Raw genomic sequence first — 24,621 nt, forward strand, 5'->3', positions numbered from 1 at the left:
CATTTTAGAGGCGACGAAACAACGTCTTAATCTCCGATCTTATCCTCCAAAGTTCTTCTCAGGCGTCAAAAAGCCTCCACTCCTCGTAACAAAAAACAAATAAACAACAGAGGAGCGCGCCAGAGCACACTTCCAGTAAAGTCAACTCCTGCGCCGATTCGGTCTTTCACGTAGGAGGGAGGTGCGCGGGAGTGGATGCAAGGAAAAGACGGCCGGCCAGCTTTATCTCGGATGAGCGCGCGGTTCCCAGCTGCGCCGGCGAGCGAGAGCTGCGTACGTGAGTTGCTGCTCGCTGGCCGTCAGTTTGGGGTCGTATGCGAGACGGGAATGTCGTGTTGCGAGCCTTATGTTAAACCGTAAGCCCGCCGTTGTTGATGTGGATGTGAGAGAGCAAGGGTTAAAACTTGCTTCTGTGTTTATGAAGTGTGAAGGTGGTCGTGTGTGGACATCCCTGCAACTGTGACAGTGACCTCACCCCCCCCCTCCACCTATGCCTGAATGAAAACTCGATGAAGTGACAAAATATTTAATAAAGCAGCCCTTGCTTGTAGGGAAACAAAATATAACAAAAAAAAAGTGGAAGTGAATTCTTAACCCTAACCTAGTTTTTTTTATTTTCTTACAAGTTTTTTATTAAACCAAAACAGTGTTGTGATGAATGTAATTTTTTTTCTGGAAGTGCAATGATAGTTATGGAGGAGTGACATGTCGATGCAAACCTTCGCTATGCCTTGCGGCTTTGACGAAGAGTTTATCGATTTTGAATCGGCACAGTATTCTCTGTCGTGCACCGACGAGTGGAGTATATCCGAATTGGACGATGAGGCTCTGGGGATTGAAACGAAATCCTCGGGAACGAAGACAACAACAGGTGAGTACCTTTTAATATGTATTTGTTGTTGTATATCGGTGAAGCGCTGGCGGGGGAGTGCTACCGGAAGGGACCGCTGAGGGTTTCGGATAAAGCACGCGCGACCGCCGGAGATTGTAATCGCGGTTAAATCGACTGGAACTGGATATATTACAAGAAGCTAACCATGAACTGGTGTTTAGTGACAGTCTCAGGACTGCTAAGTGAATGAAAGACTAAATCCTATTCACTTTTCCCCATTTTGAAGTTGAATTCGTTGTTGGGGAGGAGCTTTGGGGTGAAATCTCACAGACGTACGCGTGTCGCTATCGAATCCACTTGTTGTACCGCTGCTCGGGGCGGGAGTAACGGACTCCGATACATCCTGGAGGAAAAGTAGAACTCCCGCGCGGCGAAGAAGCTACTTAGTTCGGCGTCCCAGTTCGCTTCCAGGGAAAGTAGGTCGCTATGAAGGTGGCTTGTGTGTGTTTACGTCTCCGCAAGCGGTGGTATCGTCGGAAGTGATTTAAATTGGTTGCTCGTCCGTCCGGAGGTTTAAAAGGCGCACCGCTGGGATGCAGCGGGTGCATCCGTGACGCATTTCCAGACCACCACCCCCACCCCCTGGCAACAAGGAAATGCAATCGTGTTTACTTGTTTTCATCAGCCACAACACACGGTTCAGGTCTGTGACGTAACGTGATTGTGTGTTAAATTAATATGCAAATATTGGTGATGAACGGAATTCGCATGGAAGATGCACAAAGGTGAAGCAATAACGTGGCAGCAAAATGGGATTGGATCAGTGTTGGTTGAGAACTATTTGGAGGCTAAATTATTGCAATATGTTCACATTACACACTGATGGGGTTGGCTTAATGCACTCCATCGTTTACAAGTGACTTGAACGACGAAGCAGACTGGTGTGTCGGTTGATTTTGATCAATATGATTCGAGAATATTTCTTCCAGATTATCACAATCAAACCCATCATCACAACTATATTGAATTCAGTGTTGTAGATCGTAAATGAATTACCATGTATAACAATTGGAGCTTGGTTTGACATAGCGCGTTTCGAAACAGGAGACCCGAGTTCGAATTGCGGCTAGGACATTCATCTTCATTGTCAAGGTTTATCGACAGGCATAGAGATGTGACGTAGAGGTGAGAAACAAGAGCATGTGAAATGTGGGGGTTTGATTGCTGCAGAGTCCGTTGCATATTTATCCGTACGGTTGTCCGATTAAACTGATCTCGAGAGCTCATTACAGCACGGCAGATTAGCCGCCGGAATGCAATCACCTATAATGGCATGTTACCAACCTCTGTGTTTCAATGCTTAGGTAACTAGATATCTGATCGAAAGCTCTGGTACGGATTTTGGATACGGTGCTGATGTCACGATTAACCTTTCGTCAGCTTTATCATTATGCATCGAAATTTCTGTTGTTATCATTTGATATAAACGTGAAACCAAATAAATTAGTACGATTTTCTTGTGGGCGTTTCGTTCCGTTCCGCTTTATGCGCAGATAGGCTAATCGGGACCGGACCTACAGTTTAAAGTGGGATCCGAACCACTGTGTACCTTCACCGGATATCGAACCCGGAACCCCTTTATTACTGCTGCGTCATCTGGGAGGCCGAATTCGTGGATTGTAAACCAGTGACATCAGATTAAAAATGGGGACGGTGATTTTTTTCTGGAAAGGCGGTGATATTTTATATACCCCACAAATAATACCAAAAAAATGTGTACATTGCGCGCCACGAGTATTTATTCAACTTTATATGCGTAGGGTAGGCGCCGTCCACCTCTCCTGCCCCCCCTCCTCTGACGCAGTCACCGTTGTAACCGTAGCGTGCTCGTTTCGTGTTGTAGTGTGTGGCCTATGTGCAGTGTCGAAAAGTATTGTGGGGGTGAGAGTGACACGTACGTCACAAATTAACTAACGATTGTGTTTTCGTAATTAATGAAGACAACCGGCCCCCGTGGCGGAGTGGTTAGCCCATCGAATATTTTCGAGACGAGACAGGCCAAAGTCTCGTCTCGTGGGCAACACTAGTCATCATTGCCAGTTTTTATGTGCGTCAGAGCCTTGTGTGTCGAGAATTAGTTAATTGAGCGATATTTGTCTGTCAAATAATTCAATAATTTGAAATAGCGAACGATCGAAGAACGAGCCGAGCAGGTAATTTGTTACCTTACTAGCGAAAGTTTCGGAGGAAAAGAAAATTGGATATTTCTCATTTTCAATCTACTCTCAGAGTCATGTTCTGGCACCTTCGACAAATGAAAGAGGAAGGTTAATAATTTTTTCACGTAAAGGAAAATACACTACGTAATATTTAAAAATACATGTGCATGCTCTTTGTTTTAGACCTGGTATTCAAATATGTTTTCTCTGTACAGTGAGATGCACAAAGTATTGCTCGGCAAATTGTCCGTGAGTGTTTCCATTATTTTTCCTCTTGCATCCTACGTGTTTTTAAGGAATGAATTTTTACGTATGCTGGCTCAGAGCTTGTTAGCATTTTGTTTCGATTTTTGAAGCTCTCATTGGGTAAAACAAAGAGACGGTGAAGTACAATTTGATTGGTAATATTTATACGCATCCTGCAATTTACAAAAAGCGTTACTTTACTTTCATTTTGAAAGTTGCTGAAATAACGCTAAAGCAACACATTGCTACGCTACATGAAATTGCAAAGATCGCCACGTAAGTGAAGCAATATATATATATTTACCATGATAATATGCAAAACTTGTAAAACGGCCTCAAAAGTAAGGATGTCGATGGTTGTGGTTCTTAGAACTTCACTATTTCCAAGCGTAAACTTGATGTGACTCTTACAAAACATTTGTTTTTGGAGTAGAAGGATCATGAAAAGGTCTACTGTTTCTTTGCAAATCTTCAATTAATCTAAAATTTAGTATAAAAACATAATTTTGGCTGACTTGCTTACTTGAGATTTAAAGACAAATTATTAATTTGAATTCTTCATTAACAATAACAAAAGTGACATAAAATGTAGGACAAGACTCTTGGCTTGGTTGATAATTACATTAGAGATGTACAGGTTAGGAAAGAGGAGGGAGAATTCCATCTTCTTCCTCTTCAGCGTGAACCCTGCCTCCTACATTCTACATGTCCATTCAAAATGTCTTCTTAGTTTCAGATATTTTTGGCTCTCCTATAGCGTAATGGTAAAGATGACCCTCGTAATGTCAAAAGGTCCCGAGTTTGGTACCTGGTGGACGTTTAGGCTTCTGTAGAGGTGACAACTATGCAAATATATATGTATATTTCACGCCTCGAGCACATGCCTTACGAGATTTTCTCTCAAATTTCCGCCAATAACATATTAGAATTGGAGTGGCAGGCCTCACGGCTGTATACAAGAAACCGCCACGTATTCGGCGTAAATGCAAATGTAGAACCTATCGTCACATACGAGAGGAAGAAGTTGGACAGGAGTTATTCAGCAACAAGCTGAATTTTAGAGAGCTGGCCGGAGTCCAGTCACGTATATGCCGTAAATTGTACAGTTTGTCTCGAGTAAAAACTATTTGGGTTTGCTCAAAGTTTTCCTCCGACATACAAGATCCGTTTGTCGCTTGTAAGTAGGTGGGTGCGGAAGTCTTTAGGCGTGTGGAAGTTAACGGGACATTTCGCGAACACGAAGAGGTGTCGTACACTGCTCCGTCTTCGCAAGAAATAATAACAATAAAAAGAAGAAAATAAAGAACAGACTGGCACAGTTGTCCGCGTCCCCGGATTCCTTCACTCGGGTTCGTCGGTTGGATTCCTGTGTGGAGCATGCGTGTTCTTTCGTACCGCAGACGTAACAAGCGCAGTCTCAAACACGGTTAAGAAACTTGTAGTGTAATTGAAGGATCTATTTGAAGTAACCTAACTCTTCGGAAAAACATGCAGTAATCCAGGTGTAGTGTAATTGAAGGATCTATTTGTAGTAACCTAACTCTTCGGAAAAACATGCAGTAATCCAGGTATAGTTGCATGGCTGCAGTGAGTTAGGCCGGAGGTCGATTTTAGAGAGGAACAATCATTTATTTTCATGGCTGCTACACTGTTTGTATTGGTTTGATTGTGATTGATTTTGATTATTTTAGTTCGCTTTTCTGCCACTTTTAGTTGAGGGCAAAGATGAAAATGAATGATGATATGATGAAATTGATGAGGGTATCTTCACAAAAAATAACACCCCTGCCCAGGCCGGGACTCGAAACCGGGAACTTTGGCATTTATGTGTTCAAAAGTAACCATTTTTTATTTTAAGGTAAGGGATTTGCCCCAAACATTTTTAAATCAATCAATCAAAAGTAACCAAGAGCAGCTTCTGGAAAGTTTCAGTCTACTATATGCACAGAAAGGCTAATCGAGACTGGACCTACAGTATAGAGTGGCATCCGAACCACTATGTTCGTCCACGGGGTATCGAACCCGGGATCCCTTGTTTACAAGGCGACCACGTTACAATTACCTCATCGGGAAGGCTAGCTTCTGGAAAGTGTTTCAGTTTTCTGGGATCACCAGATGCAACCAAGGACAAAGTTTTCTAGAGCCCGGTGATGACCACACCATCAACGTGTGCACTTAATCTCGGTATGTTTCCACGGGTGTTATTTTCATTGTGCAATTTATTTCGGGTATTTCTATTTTATTTTCTTTACAAACATGTGGTTTGTTGGTGTGCGCATGCGCGGTAGAGCTCCTTCCAAAATGACGCCATCGTTTTCATTTCCTTTGTCGTCACTCAGTGAGTTTCTTCCTGGATTCACATTATATAAGATTTCAACATTTGCAGCGGAAAGGAAAATACAACTATCCTAGAATGACGTCATACTTGTTGCAATGTGTTTGCGCACACAAATCCAGAAACAAATTCCATAGTAGAAATGGTCCTTAATACACTGTTTTTAATTTCAGTTTGATGGTGAATGATAATGCGAAGCTGGCATACTCACATTTCGGATGTAGCGTGTGCAATTCCCATTCATCCATACAAGTTTTGTTTGTGTGTGTGTGTGTCTCTTAAGGCTACTGGATGGATGGACTAACGGATATTCTCTTTCTGCCCTTTCCGGGGTTGATTTGGTTGTTTTAATTAATTTTATTTCGCATTTATGACACTTTTGTGAAGATGAATGATAATAAGATGAGGTGGAAGAAGGGACAATCACAAACATATAGTGTTTCTCCCCAATGGCGTATAGCAACATCATCGCCTGGTAAATCAAGGGGTATCGGGTTCGAAACCCAGTGGAGGCACACAGTGGTTCGGATCCCACTTTAAACTGTAGGTCCAGTCCTGATTAGTCTTTCTGTGTACAAAGTGGATTAGAACAAAAACTCAAAGATATATGGACGACACAACACGAGCGCCATGGAAGATTATACTGGCCTTGAGTCCAGACGCCAGAGCCTCGATAGTCTGCAAAATGCAGTCAGGGTGTGCTACGTGGGGCTGAGGTTGACATTTGAGTGTTTTCACTATGAGTTATCCCTTCCACCCTGCTTTTCCCAGGGATTAATCTGTATGGCGTGTCCGGAATATGCAACACCGTATACTTGAACTGGAAGCGAAAATCTTTCGAATCGCACTTCGATTGCAGCGCCAAATATGATCAGTAGATAAAACTAAGAACACATTGTTCTTCCCGCGTTATAAGCACTTGTTTTTCACAATAGAAATCACTTAGCATTTTAAAAAGTTCTTATAATTGCATTTTCACACATTAGAAGAAGCAACATCTGACTCACTTTCGACATCCATGATTTCAAACAAGTGCACAAGTCAAGTATTCAAGACTGCAATGATGCGTGCTGCATGACGCGAGCTCTTTTACTTGTTGACGTCACTTCCGACAAGACCGTACTTCAAGTTTGCTTTTTCGACCTTTTGGACACAGCCTTTATTTATAGTCACTGATGAGTTATGATAATTCATCTGTAAAGTGCAGCAGAATGATGGAAAAACTAATATTTCTACAAAATATGATTAACCCCAATAACAAAAGACTAGGAAAAAATGGCTTCCTTCAGTCAAACATAAAATATATTCGTCGGTCAGTACCAGTCACTTCAAGCTTCAAAGAGTCGCATATGGAAAGCAAGAACAGTTCTAGTGAAACTGTTTACCGGATAAGTTCCAGCCCCTGCTTAATTATTTAGCTTGCCAACCATATCAGCACGTAACCTACAAAAAAACAACCTGTGTACGCGACTGGCAAACCGGTATGCGGGAAAAGGTTTCCTTCTTCGTAAGTGGGCAATACAGCCTAGAAAGAGCATTTTTTTTTCGCGTGTTATTTCACGGGGCTTGTCATTGAAAATTAAGGTCGCCAGCCACATCGGTGGGGTTGGTATGCTTTGTGAGACATAAGTACGTTTGCTGGTGTGTCAGTCTTTGGATTTATGCCTTGTTGTCCCGTGCAAGTAGGTTACTTATGATAAAAGTTTTTTTTGAACAATACTTTAAAAGACCGCGAGTAGAACAACAGCGAAGTTCCTTTGTTCTGAAAGTCGTAATTCTTGTTTATAGGAGTAGTAGCTGATTGCTCGGTGTTGCCCGCGTATTTATTTATCTCAATCTTCTATTAGACAGGAAAGTAATTAATTCTAACTATAGTGTAAAATGAACTTGGAGTTGAACGGCATTGGGAGTGTCACTATTCATCTTAGCGACCCCGAAAACTATGGATTTCACACCAGTATCGGTAGTTTTACATGTCACCCCTTCCCACCCCCACAGTGTTTCTTTCCAGATTGCAAGTGATGTGTGTACCAAGATTGGATGAAATCGAGAGTTATGCCGGAATAAACATACATACATACATACATTTTTATATATATAAAGATAGAAAAGTGTAACAATACGGCTGTACGTATATTATTAATGGATAACCCTTAACAAAGGATAAAATTCTCCCCTGCGCATTGCACCGTGTCATGAAGGATGTGTGTGAGGTAGGACACACAAGTATCTCCTCAATTGCCCTCCTGATGCATCGTCCACACAGAAATTTCAGAGCCTCCACGTCAGCTCGCACCAAAAGTGCGGACGCTAACCATTTTGCTATGTGCAACCCGATTCATAAAATAAGGTCCCCAAATTTTCATTATAATGTCTAAATCCGCACTACATATCCCACTTTTCGCCCTGTATTTAAAATAAATAAAATTATATAAAACTAACCAACACATGATACTTAAAACCGTTCTGGTTATTCAAAATTGATTTTCGCTACAAACCAGCAACATTTCAATTACATTGTATTGTATATTCTTCTTATTTTATTATTGTAATATAACATGTATATTATAATTAATAAATGAAAATAAAAGGGATAAAAAGGGGGGGCGTAAAAATTCAGTGGAACTGACGTCCTCGGTTATTTAAAGATACCACGACATGAAGCCCTCGAAAGTATGCGGGTGGAGGCAGCGCCCCCATATTATATATTCGTACGCATAACTCTCATCGGAAATAACCACTGAGATTACTCATAAGTTACGTACGTTTGTTTATATATTTAGTTGTTGCCGGGGACAGAGAATAGTTCTTCCTGACCCGCGGTAAAATCATCCCCCCGATAGAAAAAGTACGCCACGCTTGGAAAACAAGAAAGGGGAAAAGTAAAGTTATTGTAATTTCTCAAGTTTTGATCCGCGGCAAACAGTGTTTAACAACTCCTGTTTGTTGCCAACCCACCTGCAGAAAAGAATTCGAGAGGCCAGTTGCGAGCCTAGCATTCCTCCTCGACTAACAATCGAACACCAGGGGCCGTTGTAATAGTAGCTGACTCCGCGGAATGTAGCGGAAGTTGAAGCAATCTCGAATCGCAAAAGCGTTTAGCTGCAAGAAACCAACCGCGAGATTCTGCATCATTTTCCCGTAACAAATTGCCCTGCGATGGTTGTTCGTTGCGAGCAACTTCCAAGCGTGATGGTGGCATTGCAAACAACCGATCGTTAACAGAAGTGTTTTTCAGATCATCTCTCACAAAGCATTTCAGCACTTCTCGGCACTGCTGTAATTCCCAAAACACGAAAGAACTTAGCGGTTAGCATAATGAGATTCGGATATGAGAGGTCAAACTCTGTTGTGTGGCAATTTCCGTGAAATGCCTCGACTGGTCCTCCTGTGATCGATTCTGGTGTAAGGAATGGGTGTGGTCTGGCGTTACGACTGTAGATATCTAGGACGGGAATCATATTTTTGACCCATCGCCATTTTGCAAGTATACAGTATTGGCCAAATTATTGGACTTGTTGTAAAAAAAAAAAAAAAAAAAAAAGAATCATATTACTTGTTTTGAAAATGTTCTAACTAAATATATTTGACGATTGTTATAACTTTTTATGGGAGTAAACTGTTTGTCTGCTTCGATATAATATTTTTTCCCACAATCCTTTGTTTTACTGTGTCCCACCAATAGATGGCAGCACTGTTCTTTGCATATTCGCAAAGATGCCTGGAACAATACGTACATTGTTTATAGTGTTATTTATGCTATTTTTTGGTTATAACAAAGGAAATAATATTAATTCTGGTTGTTGTAAGGGTGTTCTTTATTTGTATCTTCGGAGCAACACGTAATTTTATAAACCACGTGGTTTGAAGTTAAGAAATAAAATGTAAAAAGGATTGTACACAAACAATGATTAGAATGGGCTCAAAAAGAGCCAAAGGTGTTCATACGAAGTACTGACAGTACTTGCAGTGCAGTGACGGTGCTTAGGGGAGGGGCGATTGCCCCCCCAGCCCACTTTTTGCCACCGCACTATGCTAAGCCTTATGTATCAAGGGAAAGTGTTTTTGCCCCCCCCCCCCCAAACGCCGCCACTGATGAAATGTGTATCACAAAACATTAAATCTGTCAAATATCTCTACATAAAGTGAGTTAGTCTGTGTTTCATTTTTTCAACTAATGAGCCCAATACCAGTACTGTAGTTATCGTGTGTGTTCGATTCAAGTATATGAATTTGTATGGACGTTTTATTAACCCGTTAGGTTTTAGTTCGTTTTGCTCGACATTCCAGTTGATGCCAACCAGACAATCCTAAAGCATTCATTTGGATGCGTGTACTTAACATGCACCGGTATTAGGTATGCATCAGAGTAACACAGCGTGCAGGGAATGATAACAACCGTTTGGAGTTCAGGAAACAAGAGGGCGCTGTTTTAGAACAAAAAAGGAAGCGAACTCAGGGTTGTGACATCATCGTCAAGATTGGCTCCTCAATACTGCTGAGGAACGCAAGAACGTGAATAACATTGGTGTTCCGTACTCGGATTGGATTAATTAACTGGTGGCATGCGTATTGCAGAGTTACACAGCGGAAGGCTTTGTACTGGACACATCGTCGACTGAAATTAGCAATGCAGACAAATGCGATTGCGGTTTACATGTTCCTCTCTGCACCATACACCAATTAACATATTAACTGAAGCGGGTACTGCATATTAATTACCTTAAGTGTATTATGTTTATTTTACGTTGTTTTTCCTGTAAACTTTACCTAATCGTGGCGATGAGGATGAATTATGATTAGATGGTATTGATGAACGGTCAATCACGAATGAGTTTCCATGACCACTTCATGTTTCGAACCTTCAACCGTGAGGTTGTAGTATAGTTCATTGCTAGGCTCGTTTGATATATTTGGTTGGTTTTTTATTTATTTATACAAATTTATTTATACTTGGTTTGTTATTTCAGCCCAGACTATTGCTTTCAATGCTAACCAACACACTATAACTAGTGCAATAAGTATAAGCAATTAAGCATCGCAGAAGATTCAACAGCTATTTTTTTTGTAACGCCCTGTATTACGTACCTAAGTTGTGCTGAAAAAAGTTCCCTCCTTTTTTTCTTCAGGAGCCATCATCAGTCAATTACTCGTATAATTATACTTGCTGTGCCAACAAGTCACTTTCCTCCACTATGTTTCTGTCTTTTTCTTTCTTGCTTTGTTTCTCTATCTATGTCTTTCAACCTTTATTTCGTTGCTTCTCTATTTCTGTCTTTTCACCTTTCTTTATTTATCTATCTCTGTCTTCCTACCATTCTTTGTTTCTCTACATCTTGTCTTTCTTCCTTTCTTTGTTTATCTGGCTCTGTCTTTCCACCTTTCTTTGTTTCTCTATCTCTGTCTTTCTACCTTTCTTTGTTTCTCTATCTCTGTCTTTCTACCTTTCATTGTTTCTCTATCTCTGCCATTCCACCTTTCTTTGTTTGTCTACATCTGTCCTACCTTTCTTTGTTTCTATACCTGTTGTCTTTCTTCCTTTCTTTGTTTCTCTACCTCTTGTCTTTCTTCCTTTCTTTGTTTCTCTATCTCTGTCTTTCCACTTTTCTTTGTTTCTCTATCTCTGTCTTTCCACTTTTCTTTGTTTCTCTATCTCTGTCTTTCCACCTTTCTTTGTTTCTCTATCTCTGTCATTCCACCTTTCTTTGTTCCTCTATCTTTGTCTTTCTACCTTTCTTTGTTTCTCTATCTCTGTCATTCCACCTTTCTTTATTTCTCTACATCTGTCCTTCTACCTTTCTTTGTTTCTGTACCTCTTGTCTTTCTTCCTTTCTTTGTTTCTCTACCTGTTGTCTTTCTTCCTTTCTTTGTTTCTCTACCTCTTGTCTTTCCACCTTTCTTTGTTTCTCTATCTCTGTCTTTCCACCTTTCTTTGTTTCTCTGTCTCTGTCTTTGCACCTTTCTTTGTTTCTCTATCTGTCATTCCACCTTTCTTTGTTTCTCTACATCTGTCCTTCTACCTTTCTTTGTTTCTCTGTCTCTGTCTTTTTACCTTTCTTTGTTTCTCTATCTCTGTCATTCCACCTTTCTTTGTTTCTCTACATCTGTCCTTCTACCTTTCTTTGTTTCTCTATCTCTTGTCTTTACACCTTTCTTTGTTTCTCTATCTCCGTCTTTCTACCTTGAATTTGAATTTGAATTTAAAATTTTGGGTGCGTCAGCACTTAGGCTATTTTGCACCCGTCACATTATACGGGGTCCGGCCCCTTACCATTATAAATAACAACTCTAACGTTGCATAACTAAAATCTTAAAAGATTCTGACTTAGGTTAAAAGCTGAGGCTGTAAACGGGCACTCAGCACACGTAAGGACAAAACACAGGACAACACAGAGAATTATACTGGCCATAGGCCAGTCGCCAGAGGCTCGTTTGTCTGCAGTCTAGGGTGTAATACGTGGAGGTGAGGTTGACAATTGGGTGTGCTACGTGCCCTTACAGCTATGATTTTCCATCTATTGTCTTCCTATCTTTGTTAATCCCTGTCTTTCTTTCTTCCTTTGTTTTTCTCTTTTCCTCCCGTTTCTCTTTGAATTTTCCTTATTCATCTGTTTATCGATCGTTTTCTCTCACGGTATCCCTCTACATCTGTTTATCGATCGTTTTCTCTCACGGTATCCCTCTATTTCTTTCTCAGTCTTGTAGCATACTTTTATTTGTTTTACGTAACCCAGCACATGTGCATGTTGTCGGTACATTCGCCATTTTCATTGTAACATCGCTTTTTATATCTCTTTGGGCTGAATGCGAGGATGAGAATGAATGATGATTACATGAATTAGATAAACCTGTAATAGCTAGATAGCCAAGAAGAAAAGTTAAATATGCAGATGATTCCTTCTTGTATGTCGTACATTGTAGTGTCTGCTGAGCCATGCAATTCCGCAGCTACTTACCAACAGAAAATTTGTTCCGAATGGACAGCCGTGCAGGATGTAAAAATCAACTGTAGAAAGGCCTGGGATCGTCCTTAACTTTCACTTTGTCGCTCAAGGGCTTTGAAGTGAATGGCGAAAAAACAATGGACATTTCAGTTCTGACAGAACAAAATGGCTGAAGTTCTCTGAACTAGAAAACGTGTGGCGCAAATAAACGGTGCTGTTGACAATTTCAAGTACATCTTTGTATTCGTCCATGTACCATTTCAGTAGGCTACAAGCGCAGCACGTTCATTTTCACGAAAGTGCCTTGTTAGTGTCTACACAACGTAATGCTACTTTGTTTACGTACAAGTTATTTAAGGAACTTGATCTCATCCCGTGAAAGTTATTAATTGCTGAAATTAAATTGTTTTCCGAAAACTTACAAATATTTATTTTCTCATGGAGAGAAGTTGTAGGCCTATTCCTAATGCTAGTATCCATAAGATGGTATATGATGGCTGCATCCACAATGGACAATACGGTAATGACGTTTAAAAAACAGTATCATATATTTTTTCGTAAGAGAATGTCGTAATTTCCGTTACGTAATAGCTGTTTTTTAAATCATAACTTTGACCACCAAGAATTAGCAACTACATCACACTCATAGGTTCCTCGTAACGTTGTCTATTGAATTTGTAAAACTGTTTCTATCTATATAATAATCTTCACTTGTCTCGTAGCTTTAGTGTCTTCCCGGGTTCAATCCTACGCATTCCCTGAGTTCGTCGGAAGTGTACAAGTAATTTGTATCTCTGTTTTCCGTATTGTATGTCGCTTTTCTAACATTCGTGGCTAATTGCGACGATGAGGATGAATGGTGATCAGCAGGAACTGATCTAGGGACACCAAGGATCGTCGATGTCCGGAACATGAATCGGGTATCTTCGGCGAGGAGATGGTGACCGCTCACTGCGTCTGTGGACAGATGAGGTTGGAGAGATGACAAGCGCTAAGAAAAGTAATAATTTCTCTCTCTCTCTTTCTTTCTTCCTTCTTCTTCTTCTAGAGTTAGAGAGAAAAAGAAAGAGGGAAGAAAGAAAAATGAGAGAGCGGGGGAGATGAGGGAGAGAGAGACACCTCTCTCTTTCTTCGAGAAATAGATACATAATGTGTTGAATATTATATGCTGGCGTTCGATATTTATTAAGGGGTGTAAGAAGTGACCCTTTCTCACGTAGTACACCCTATACCAGAGGAGGGTCTGGCGTCTGAACACAGACAGTATAATCCTCTACAGGACTTGTGCTCTGTTGTCATGTGTTTGTAATTCTTGGGTGTTCGGCGAAAAAGCACTTCGTCAAAAAATAAAATTTTGCAGCGGGCAGTTCTTATGTTAATTATTTTAATAGGAAACATTACAGGTTGGATCATTCATCACTGTTTAGATTCGTTACATATGCCCAATATAAAATTATCCTTACAATATTTTCTTTAATTAGTTCAGTGTGACTTAAAATGAGCGCAAGTTGCGTATTGTTTCATTGAGAAAGGTTACTGGACCGTATTTAAATTGAACCGGAAAAAGTTTCCTGGACCGTATTTAAATTGATCCGGAAAAAAGGTTCCTGGACCGTATTTAAATTGAACCGGAAAAAGGTTCCTGGACCGTATTTAAATTGAATCGGAAAAAGTTTCCTGGACCGTATTTAAATTGAACCGGAAAAAGGTTCCTGGACCGTATTTAAATTGAATCGGAAAAAGTTTCCTGGACCGTATTTAAATTGATCCGGAAAAAAGGTTCCTGGACCGTATTTAAATTGAACCGGAAAAAAGGTTCCTGGACCGTATTTAAATTGATCCGGAAAAAAGGTTCCTGGACCGTATTTAAATTGAACCGGAAAAAGGTTCCTGGACCGTATTTAAATTGAACCGGAAAAAAGGTTCCTGGACCGTATTTAAATTGAACCGGAAAAAAGGTTCCTGGACCGTATTTAAATTGAACCGGAAAAAAGGTTCCTGGACCGTATTTAAATTGATCCGGAAAAAAGGTTCCTGGACCGTATTTAAATTGAACCGGAAAAAAGGTTCCTGGACCGTATTTAAATTGATCCGGAAAAAAGGTTCCTGGACCGTATTTAAATTGAACCGGAAAAAAGGTTCCTGGACCGTATTTAAATTGATCCGGAAAAAAGGTTCCTGGACCGTATTTAAATTTAGCTGGAAAAAAGTTCGTGGACGGTATTTAGATTGATCTGGTAAAAAGGTTCCTGGACCGAATTGAAATACTTTACAGATATAATGGTCTTTACGGTTCAGAACCCATTTACGCTTGCTGATTTTCTGTCCTGGACCGGAATTGAATTGATTTAAAATTCCTGGACCTTTAACAACCCTGATGTAAAGGCGCAAGTTGCCCACAGCGACGAGAGAGGATCCTGCAAAAATAATCGTTTTCCTGCTACGAGTGGTAGTGACCGACGCGTGTCGTTCCCGACGAAGGCCAGTTACCTTTTGCGTCGAAGAAGACGGAACGATATTCCTCCCGGACGAATTGCACGGAAAAGAACAGTGCGAGAGGGCGATCAGGAATCTCCAAATAGCCATTGAATGATTCCGTCATCATGGGGCAGAGGGGGAGGGAACGCAACAGGTGGCCTTGGTAGCTGCAGTACGTCAGCGCGAGCGCTCATGGTCGAGGCGAGGCGGTCGGGCTTGTTTGGCTGCATACATTGCCCGCGGCAGGTGCTCGGGATTGCATGGTTCTTCGCTTGGACTCAGAGGGTTCCGGGTGCTATTTATACAGCATGTTACGTTCGCCGAGCAACAGTGCGCCATGTAGGCGATTTGTTTTTCTCTTGGGGATGGCTACACTACAACTACATATGCTGTATTTCCTAGCATTCATCTTACGTCAAGTGAATATTCTTACCCAAAAAACATAATTGGAGGAGAAGGTTCTCTCTCTCTCTCTCTCTCTCTCTCTCTCTACCTGGCACCAAGGGATAGAGAGAGAGAAAGAAAGAGAGGGGATGGAGAATGCGGAAGGTTCGAGAGGAGAATGGGTTATTTTAAGTGCACTTTATGCACAGAAAGGTTAATCGGGACTGACCCTACAGTGGGATCCGAACCCGGGACCCCTTGATTACAAGATAAAGACGTTACCACTACGCCATCGTGGTTCGATGATTGATTTGGTTTATTTTTCTTCGCTTTTCTGCCACTTTTCGCCAATCACGACGGTGAGGATGATGTGATGAAATGGATGAAGAAACACTCAACAAGAACACTCATGCCCAGATCGGGATTCGAACACTAGGCCCCTGGCGTCGTAGCGCGCTGTGCTAACCACTCCGCCAGAGAGGTCGGTTAACAGTTTTTGAGGTCTTTTCACATGTATTTGACATCGTTTTTCTTACACTTTTCATTAATCGTGACGATGAACGATGATTAGATGAAGTTGATGACGGAAAATTCACAAATAACATCATGCCCAGACTAGGACTCGAACCCAGGAGGTGGCAATATCGAAAAATCGAACACTTAACAGAGCTGGCAGCAGCTTTTAATGGCAGAGGTGCTGACACAACTGAAAGAGCATGTCTTACCCAGGATTCCAACCAAAGCCCTATAGTTTCGGAGCGACCTACGCTAACTACTCCGCCACGGAGCATATGCGATTGTCCTGTCATCAAACATTCCCGTACGCTATGTGAAAACAAGCCAATTGTTCACGTACTTAACATTTAAACACGTGTTCGATTCAATGTTTGGGCATCATTTACCAGGATGATCTATGCCAGTCGAGCACATAGATAGACTGATTGGCATCGAATCAGGCACTAGAAATATATTTCGGGGCGAAGAGTCCGAACCAAGTGTCCGAGAAATAATAATAATGTTTAAATTAAAACAAATTAATTTATTAATATTGCATTTTTATTACATGAATACTTATGAAGATGGCAATATAAGTACAAGAGCATATATTCATCATCAAGTTTGCGTGTACTTAAGATCGCCAAATTTGTATTCAAACAAGGAAATTAATGTCAAATAGATATAGAATTGAGTATTTATTGAATAATAAAAAAGGATGAACTTGATTAATATTTTATGCATATTTTCATAAGTGCTAGTCTGTATAAATCTTTAATATTGATCAGTATGATCCCAATATAATAATTAATCCTTGTCTTCTAAGTTCATAGGAAATAAATAACAATCGATTATTACAACCAGTACATTTTCAGTACTTGGTAAGTCTTTCCCCCTAAATACGTCCTGGCATCGAATTCATTCATTTCGTAAAGTGTCAAGTAGTTCTGGCAACGTGGTTGTTTGACAGGCACAAACGTTCTTCTTTCAAGGTTTAGGCCCCGCTAACACCTTGTTTGGCTTTCCACTCAGCCGACAATTATAGATCTACCAACTTATTTGAAACCCTGGCCAGAAACAAGTGGCGCTAGTGTCGAATGTTTAGGAGGGGAGCTCGGGAACTCTGGGGCAAGGGAAGGGATGGCAGAAACACGTGTTTTCCCCCTGTGTTGCCAAATCTAGAAGTGGGCGTGTGCCGTGAAAGGTTTGCAAGTAAACAAATATACAGGCCGAATATTAAGTTTCGTTTCTAGACGTGGTAATTCAAATAACATAGCATGAGAGAGAGGAGGAAGGGGGACACTAAAAAGCATGAATCCAAGTTTCATCAATGTAAACAACAGGCCTCCCTTCGTTGCGGAATCTGTTGATCGCACGAAGATATCTTGCTCTCCAAACCACAATGTTGCTTCGTTCAACCAGAGCTAAGCGAGAGTTTCTACCATGGGCGTCCGGAAGGGGGGTCGTGCCCCCCCTGGAAAATGAAAGTCAACTAAAAATTATATATTTGACACATATAGTTTCATTTCAGCCACAATAATATGTGTTAATTAATGAACGAACACGATAAATTCAAATTTAAGCAATGTTTTTTGAGGGAACAACATTATTATTGGGGAAAATGTGGCTTTTTGCCCCCCTGGAAAAATACCATCCTTGCCCCTCCCTGGAAAAAATCCTGCGGACGTCCATGGTTTCTACATTTTTTAAATTTAAAGCCTATTTGTTTCATAATTTTCCGTAATGTTTCTCGCCCCCCCCCCCCTGATAATTAATTTCTTCCTTAGCAATAGCTAAAAGTTTCAATATTGTAGGAACTTCTCTTTTCACTACGTAAATTTCATGGACAATTTCTGGTCAGGGGTTTGTAAATCTTTTTTCTCTCTTTTCAGTTTTTTAAGCAATGACTCCGACCGTCCCGTTAGATATACTGCTCTCTTTAGGGGTTGATCGCGAGGATAATTCCACCCGCCTCTTTTATCTTCTTCACACTTCTCAATGATTCGTAGTAGCACTGCTGTGCACAACTTTCGACACTTTACACTTACTCAAAAACACGTCTACGCACATCAACAACACTCCTCGAATTCTTGAAGAGAGTAAAATTAGCAACACTGTGTCAGCGGAAGTGGGAAGGTCCTTGCCTGACCAGCGCCAGAGAAAACACCGGGGGTGAAAGAAGGGGTGGGGGAGGCCGGTTAGTTCGCATATTTTCCGAGGTTTCAGAAAGCTTGGTGGATCTATATCACCTTCGCTCGCCTGCAGCGTGCCCTTGCTTTCGACACGACCGATCCATTGGGAAGGAGGAGATTCTGGGAGAGCTTCGGGTGGTTGGCGCCGCTGAGCAGGGATTTCGGATGAAACCGGGGGAAGCTATTGTCCAGACCGTTATCGCTTTAAAGTCTTCATGGGTAGACAATTACCTTGCACCCAAGGGGCTTTCGGGATTTCGTTCAATCCAATTCGGACGAGCGGAGATTTATACGTAAGCATTGCTCATTGTTCAATGCTTTAAGTCTTTTCACGTCGCGTGTTCTTGTCGTTCATCGTTTGTTGTGTTCTGCTGACCTCCTTGGTGTTGTAGCCAGTGGCGTGCCTAGGATTTTCGAGAGGGTGTCGTGTAAGTGTACTTTTTTTAAGCAGTCAGTCTTCGTTTTGCCACCTTTTCCAGCCTTTGACGTTCTTTTTTATGGATTACTGCGCCAAAGGCGGGGTTATCACCCCCACCAACACCCCTTTACGCACGCCACTGGGTGTAGGTAATATTTGGTGTCGTGAAACGAGTCCTGATTTCGAATCTCTGTAGTTACAGCGTGTAAGTTACTTCTCCCTTGGTGATTGGGCATCTCTTCCTCAGGCTGAATTTGAACTGAAATCTGGGTGACCCATTTTGAAGACATCCAAATATCAACCTCTCTTCTACACCCTGGACTGCATTTTGAAGGATAACGAGGCTCTGGCGTCTGAACTCGCAGCCAGTATAATCTCTATGGGACTTGTGTGCTGTTAATGTATGTTTCTGATTGTCCTTGCATCAATTTTATTTTGTCAACATTCATCCTTATCTTTGCAATTAGCCAAAAGGGGCAGAAAAGCTACTTATTCATTCATTTCTTCTTGGGGTGGGTTGAACTAATATCAGTGAATTAAATAGACTCGGAACTTGAGTACAATACGTACGGGCTCCACACGTTCACGATCTCGGCCACTGTGGAGGAGATGTGATCAGCATAACTTACCGACCTCCTTTGCCCATTTTATTAGAGCCTGAGTGAACCCCAGAACATGGTCTGAAAAATGACAATCTGACTGCCAGAACCTGTACACCAAGAATGAATGTTCCATGTAAAAGAAGGGTGTCAATTCCTGCTTCTGTTATTCTTGTTGCTTTTCTATTTGTTTGGCACGACAGGATGAAGAATTCATGCGTCAAACATATTTTTCACAGGATTCAAACCTAGAAGCACGACCATGAAATTAGGCGGGTGGCAGAAGTTCGCGGCCGGAGCACTACCCCGTGTGTTCGGAGGTTTACGAGAATGAAGGATCTCGTTGTAGAGTTGGTCTTTGTAATCCATGTGATACAAACTGACAGTATTTGCTCGAAAGGTTAGGAATGACACACAAGTGCCCATAATGCTTTGCTTTCCAATAATGTGGCACTAGTGCAATTCTGCCCAGCCGCGTGTTTTCATGGCCGTGCCTTTAGCACCTCTTGCTTCGTAGCGGCGTACACCACGGAGTGGCTAGAGGCAGGAATGGAGTATCGCACTGGAAACAAGCTTTCGATTGCGCGTCGTGAGTGCAGCTCCAACGTTGCAGGAAAAGATCATGTTCGGGGTCCAGCATCCTGTTCTAGCGTGGATGTAAAGAAAGAGAAATTCCACATTTCTTCCTGCCGCAGAGCCCGAGGTGCCGTTTCATAAGCGAAACAGCAAGCTCGCGACGTCGACTGATTCCCCGTTGTAGCCGAAGATTCTGGCACGCTTAACAGACCGAGTCGGCCAGTGACCCCTCTCGCTCGCTCGCATCTCTTTCTCTTCCTCCGCAGGGATTGCTTCACGTCCACAGTCAGCCGGAAAATTTAGCCAACAAAATGATCCTGTGATCGAACAACGCAGTGCTGCAACGACCTTGCCATTCCCAAGACTAGTTTTTCATCGCCACTCTTCTCCCCTTTACATGTCGAACCAACAAGACGCGATTTAAATCTTACACCAGCTGCTTGCATCTAGAACTTCTGCTGCAGTACCTCGTGCTTATTATTATTAATCGGGGCCTCCCCGATGGCGCAGTGGTAGCGTCGTTGGCTTGTAATGAAGAGGTCCCGGGTTCGATTCCCGGTGGAGGCATATAGTGGTTCGGATCCCACTTTAAACTGTAGGTCCAGTCCCGATTAGCCTTACTGTGCATAAAGTGGACTTAAAACACCACCTCAATCAATTATTATTATTATTTAGCGTCGCTTTTCTGCCACTTTTGGTTAATCGCGACTATGAGCATGAGTGATGACATGGTGAAATTGCTGTAGGTATATTCACAAAGAACACCGATGCACCGGCTTGGATTCGAACCCAGGACCTCCGGTGTCGTGACGCGCTGTGCTAACCACTCCGCCACGGAGGCCGACTGCAATGCCTCGTGTGTATATGGGTTAGCACGATGCATGGGGCTCGAATCCATGATGATTGGATAGGTTATTTTACGTCGCTTTTTTGCCACTTTTGGCTAATCGCAACGAAGAGGTTGAGTGGTGAGTTTTTAAAGTTTTTATTATAAGTCCACTTTATGCACAGACAAGCTAATCGGGAGTTTAAAGTGCCCCCGTCGAGTATCGATCCTTGGTCCCCTTAATTACAAGGTGAAGACGTTACCACTACGCCATCGGGGAAGCCCTGAGTGATAATCTTACGGAATTGATGAACGGCCACTCGCGAAGAACACCCAGGTTGGGATTCGAACCCACGACCTCTGGCATCGTAGCGCGATGTGCTAACCGCTCCACCACGGCGGTCGGTACCAAAGAAGCTGCTCTGTTCCAACATCAGTGGAAATCCTTCTCTTAAAAACACACAGCCTGTGATGGAAACGAAAATGAGTTAGATAAGGTCGTACTAAATTCATTTGTTAGATATTTCTCATCTTCACGAAGAGTTGTACGACAGAATTAGACAAAGGAAACGAACATCATTTGCATTGCATTCTGTGTAGGCACGCTGTCCAAAAAAGGCAAGAACTAACGCACTTCAAACGTGCGTGCACCAGCTGATCATTTGCCTGGAACGAATGAGGAAAACAAACAGTAAAAAGCCAGTTAGAATAAGGAGCAAGTACTCAATTCTGCAAATATTCCACCTGATTCACTTCAGTCGCATTGCTTCCCGTCTCCTTCCCAGAGAAAGGAGTTTTATATTTGTGTGGAAATATTGATCGACATCACGAAACAGCGCAAGGTCAAAGAAGAGTCCGCTGAAGTACAATATGATTGTTTTTATTGGGTTTATTTCACTTCGCTTTTCCGCCACTTTTGACAAATCGCAATGGGGATGAGCGACGATATCATGAAATTGATGAAGTGACATCTGGGAGCCCTGGCGCGCTGTGATAACCACTCCACCACGGAGACCGGAGAAGTACAATACAAATCATGAAATATGATCACGTGAATTTAAGTTCACTGTATGCACAGATAGGATAATCGGGACTGGAACTACCATGACCATGTGCCCCATCGGGTATCGAACGCAGCTCTCCTTGATTACAAGGCGGCGATATTAACCTAACGCCATTTTTTTTATTTTAGAAAGGAAAACCCCTAAGCGGTAGTTTTATTCTCCCTCTCCCCCGTCTCTCTCTCTCTCTCTTTCTCTCTCTCTCTATATAGCTCCCTCTATCTATCTATCTCTCTACCTAGCTATCTATCTCTACCTCTCTCTATCTATCTCCATATCACCCTTTATCTATCTATCTCTCTACCTAGCTATCTATCTCTACCTCTCTCTATCTATCTCCATATCACCCTTTATCTATATATCTCTATTTCTCTTTATCTATCTTCATATCTCCCTCTATCTATCTATCTATCTATCTCTATATCTCTATCTATCTCTTTCTCTCTATATCTCCCTCTGTCTATCTATCTCTTTATCACTATCTATCTCTATATCTCCCTCTATCTATCTCTATTTCTATCTATCTATCTCTACCTCTCTCTATCTATTTCTATATTTCCCTCTGTCTACCTATCTCTCTATCTCTCTCTCTATCTATATTTATATCTACCTCTCTCTATCTCTATCTATCTATGATCCTTCTATCTATCTATCTATCTCTTTATCTTTATCTCTCTCTATCTCTCCCTCTATCTCTATCTATCTCTATATCTCCCTCTGTCTATCTCTCTTGATCTATCTCTATATCTACCTCTATCTATCTATCTATCTCTCTATCTGAGAAAATTTAGGAGTCACTCAGGTAACAGTCCAAGTATAGTGAAAGAATGGAAATGAAAGACGGTGTTTGTGAACCCCCAAGCAGTATGAATGTGGAAGTAGACATAGGAGGAAGGGTGTAGGTGCACTAAATTCTTTTTATCCTTGTATGGTATGCACAGCTGTAAAGGCTTATGCTTGAAATAAATTATGTTCTATTATATTCTATCTCTATCTCTCTCTATATCTCCCTCTATCTGTCTCCCCATCTTTCTCTCACTATCTCTATCTCTTTCTCGGTATGTGTCAGTTTTACACAATTATCTCATTGCGGACAATCACAAATATCCATGTCTTACCCGGGATTCAAACCCGAGACCCCTGGCGTCGTAGCGCGCTGTTAACCACTTCGCCGCGGAAGTCGTCATTGCATCGGGGAGGCCCTCAAAAATGATCACTGTAATTTGCAGAGGGAGAGAGTTAAAACTTTTGAAATGGTTTCCTGCCAATTCAATCTTTGCTTCCGAGAAAAAAGCTTTCCGCGAGTGAATTTGTGTCATCGTAGAGGGAAAAAAGAGTATCCGCTTCTCTGGAAAATAAACCTGTGGGTTTTCTGTCGCCTATGAAGAGGAGAAAGACCGACTCCTCCAGCATGTATCGATTGCAGTTGATGAATTCCACGAACTTGGCGATGTGAACTGGTAGTCTTCAGAAACGAAATGTTCCAAGAAAATTAAAGACGAGAAAATATTTTCTGTTTTTTTTCCCTGAAGCGGTGAACAACTTCCAGGAATGTTGGAAAGAGATTCGTCTCACTGTTCGAAATCTTGTTTGTGGGTGTTAGCGTGCAGCCCCACAATGCCGGGGAATCTCTGTTCGTATCCCTATCGTGGAACGGGTCTCACTTATCGGACTCTGACGTCACGATAAATGTTCTCGTTGTTAGGTTAGGCGTGTTAGTTTTAGAGATGTTAGCATAAATAATGCCTTTTTAGTAAAGCCACGAAAAACTGAAGTGTATTTATGCAACGGAGTCTAACAACGAAGGCATTCCGGGCTTACGTCAGTAGACGACGGTGTTCAATACGGTGTGCGATAAGTGAGACCATCATATGACACAGTCTGAGCCACGGTGATCCAGTCAGTAGGAGAACCGGGTTCGATTCCCGGGCTGGGGGAACTTTTTTCGATGGTCATTGCATACAGCAGCTCTGCGGTTCATCCAGCCTCTTGTCAACGGTTGCCTAGTGGCAATGGCGTCCATTGTATATGGTGCAGACTTTGATTGAGTTCGAGAACCCTCTGCGTGCCATCATGCCATGACAGATGCACAGGGCATAGTTTTACATGTATCAAGGTATAGTCTTCTTTCATACTGTCATCTTTTATTTATAGTAGATGAGGGCTTCCTAGAAAATAAATACGCTACTTTAACAGCCCAGCATTGTGGTTTCTTATTTAGCATCGCCTTAATTCTATTTCTAGGTTAATCGCGACGATTATGTTGATTATGTGCTCAATCCTTTATCTATACTTCTGCCCAGTGATGTGCGTCTACGCGTAAACAACGATTGTCTACATTCTACGTGTAGACAATGTAGACTATGTAAATTATGTAATCTACGTCGATGATGTAATCAATGTATACAACATGGCGCTCGGGTTCTTTGTATACATTTCCCGGAATTCCAGCCACCCTGTTGTACTATTACTTTAACCGCGACAGAAAATGTGAAAAAACCTTGTATGAATATCGTCCTGTCATTCGGTTGGTTGACCTAAAAAAAATCACTTAGTACAACGGTTCTCTGACTTTTCAAATCGCTATTAAAGTCACCAAAGAATGAAAAAAAGGACGTACAAATATACATTTCCTCCTTTGAAATCCCATTCTATTCTCTACTTGTCCCCTTATTGGAATTTATTTCAATTTCTACACGAGAGCGAAATGGTGCTACGAAGTACATCATAAATCTATTTCGTCCCTTTCTGTTTTAGTAAACCAAGATGCGCATGTTTGTTACACTTTGACACATCGAGCCTTATTGAGGCGTATGTTACTGGCAGAAAGCTTTCTCCTATCAGGAAGCAACAGCCAGAATACAATGGCGTTGTTTTCCATTAATTCCGTCCCTCGTCACGTTTCCAATCTATGCACACTGACTTTTCAGGGGGGAAACATGGAGAAAAGGAGAAGGAAGCATTGTGTTCTTCGTTACGTAAGAACCGCGTTAGGTATGCTTCAAGGGAAGTATGT

The 24,621-nt window shown here is 41.7% G+C and overlaps 1 protein-coding gene across 1 annotated transcript in view; it reads left to right on the plus strand.

The window, feature by feature from the left end:
- Positions 1-314: 314 nt before the first annotated feature.
- LOC145979027 (uncharacterized) overlaps positions 315-24,621 on the plus strand; it is a 255,263-nt gene continuing 230,956 nt past the window's right edge. Inside the window, exon 1 of the mRNA XM_083112101.1 lies at positions 315-871. Coding sequence (XP_082968227.1) covers positions 706-871 — 166 coding nt within the window. The 5' untranslated portion in view covers positions 315-705. The remainder of the gene's footprint in view (positions 872-24,621) is intronic.

This window comes from Lepisma saccharinum, chromosome 25 (genome assembly GCF_977018435.1).
Source record: "Lepisma saccharinum chromosome 25, izLepSacc3.1, whole genome shotgun sequence".
NCBI classification, from domain to species: Eukaryota; Metazoa; Arthropoda; class Insecta; order Zygentoma; family Lepismatidae; genus Lepisma; species Lepisma saccharinum.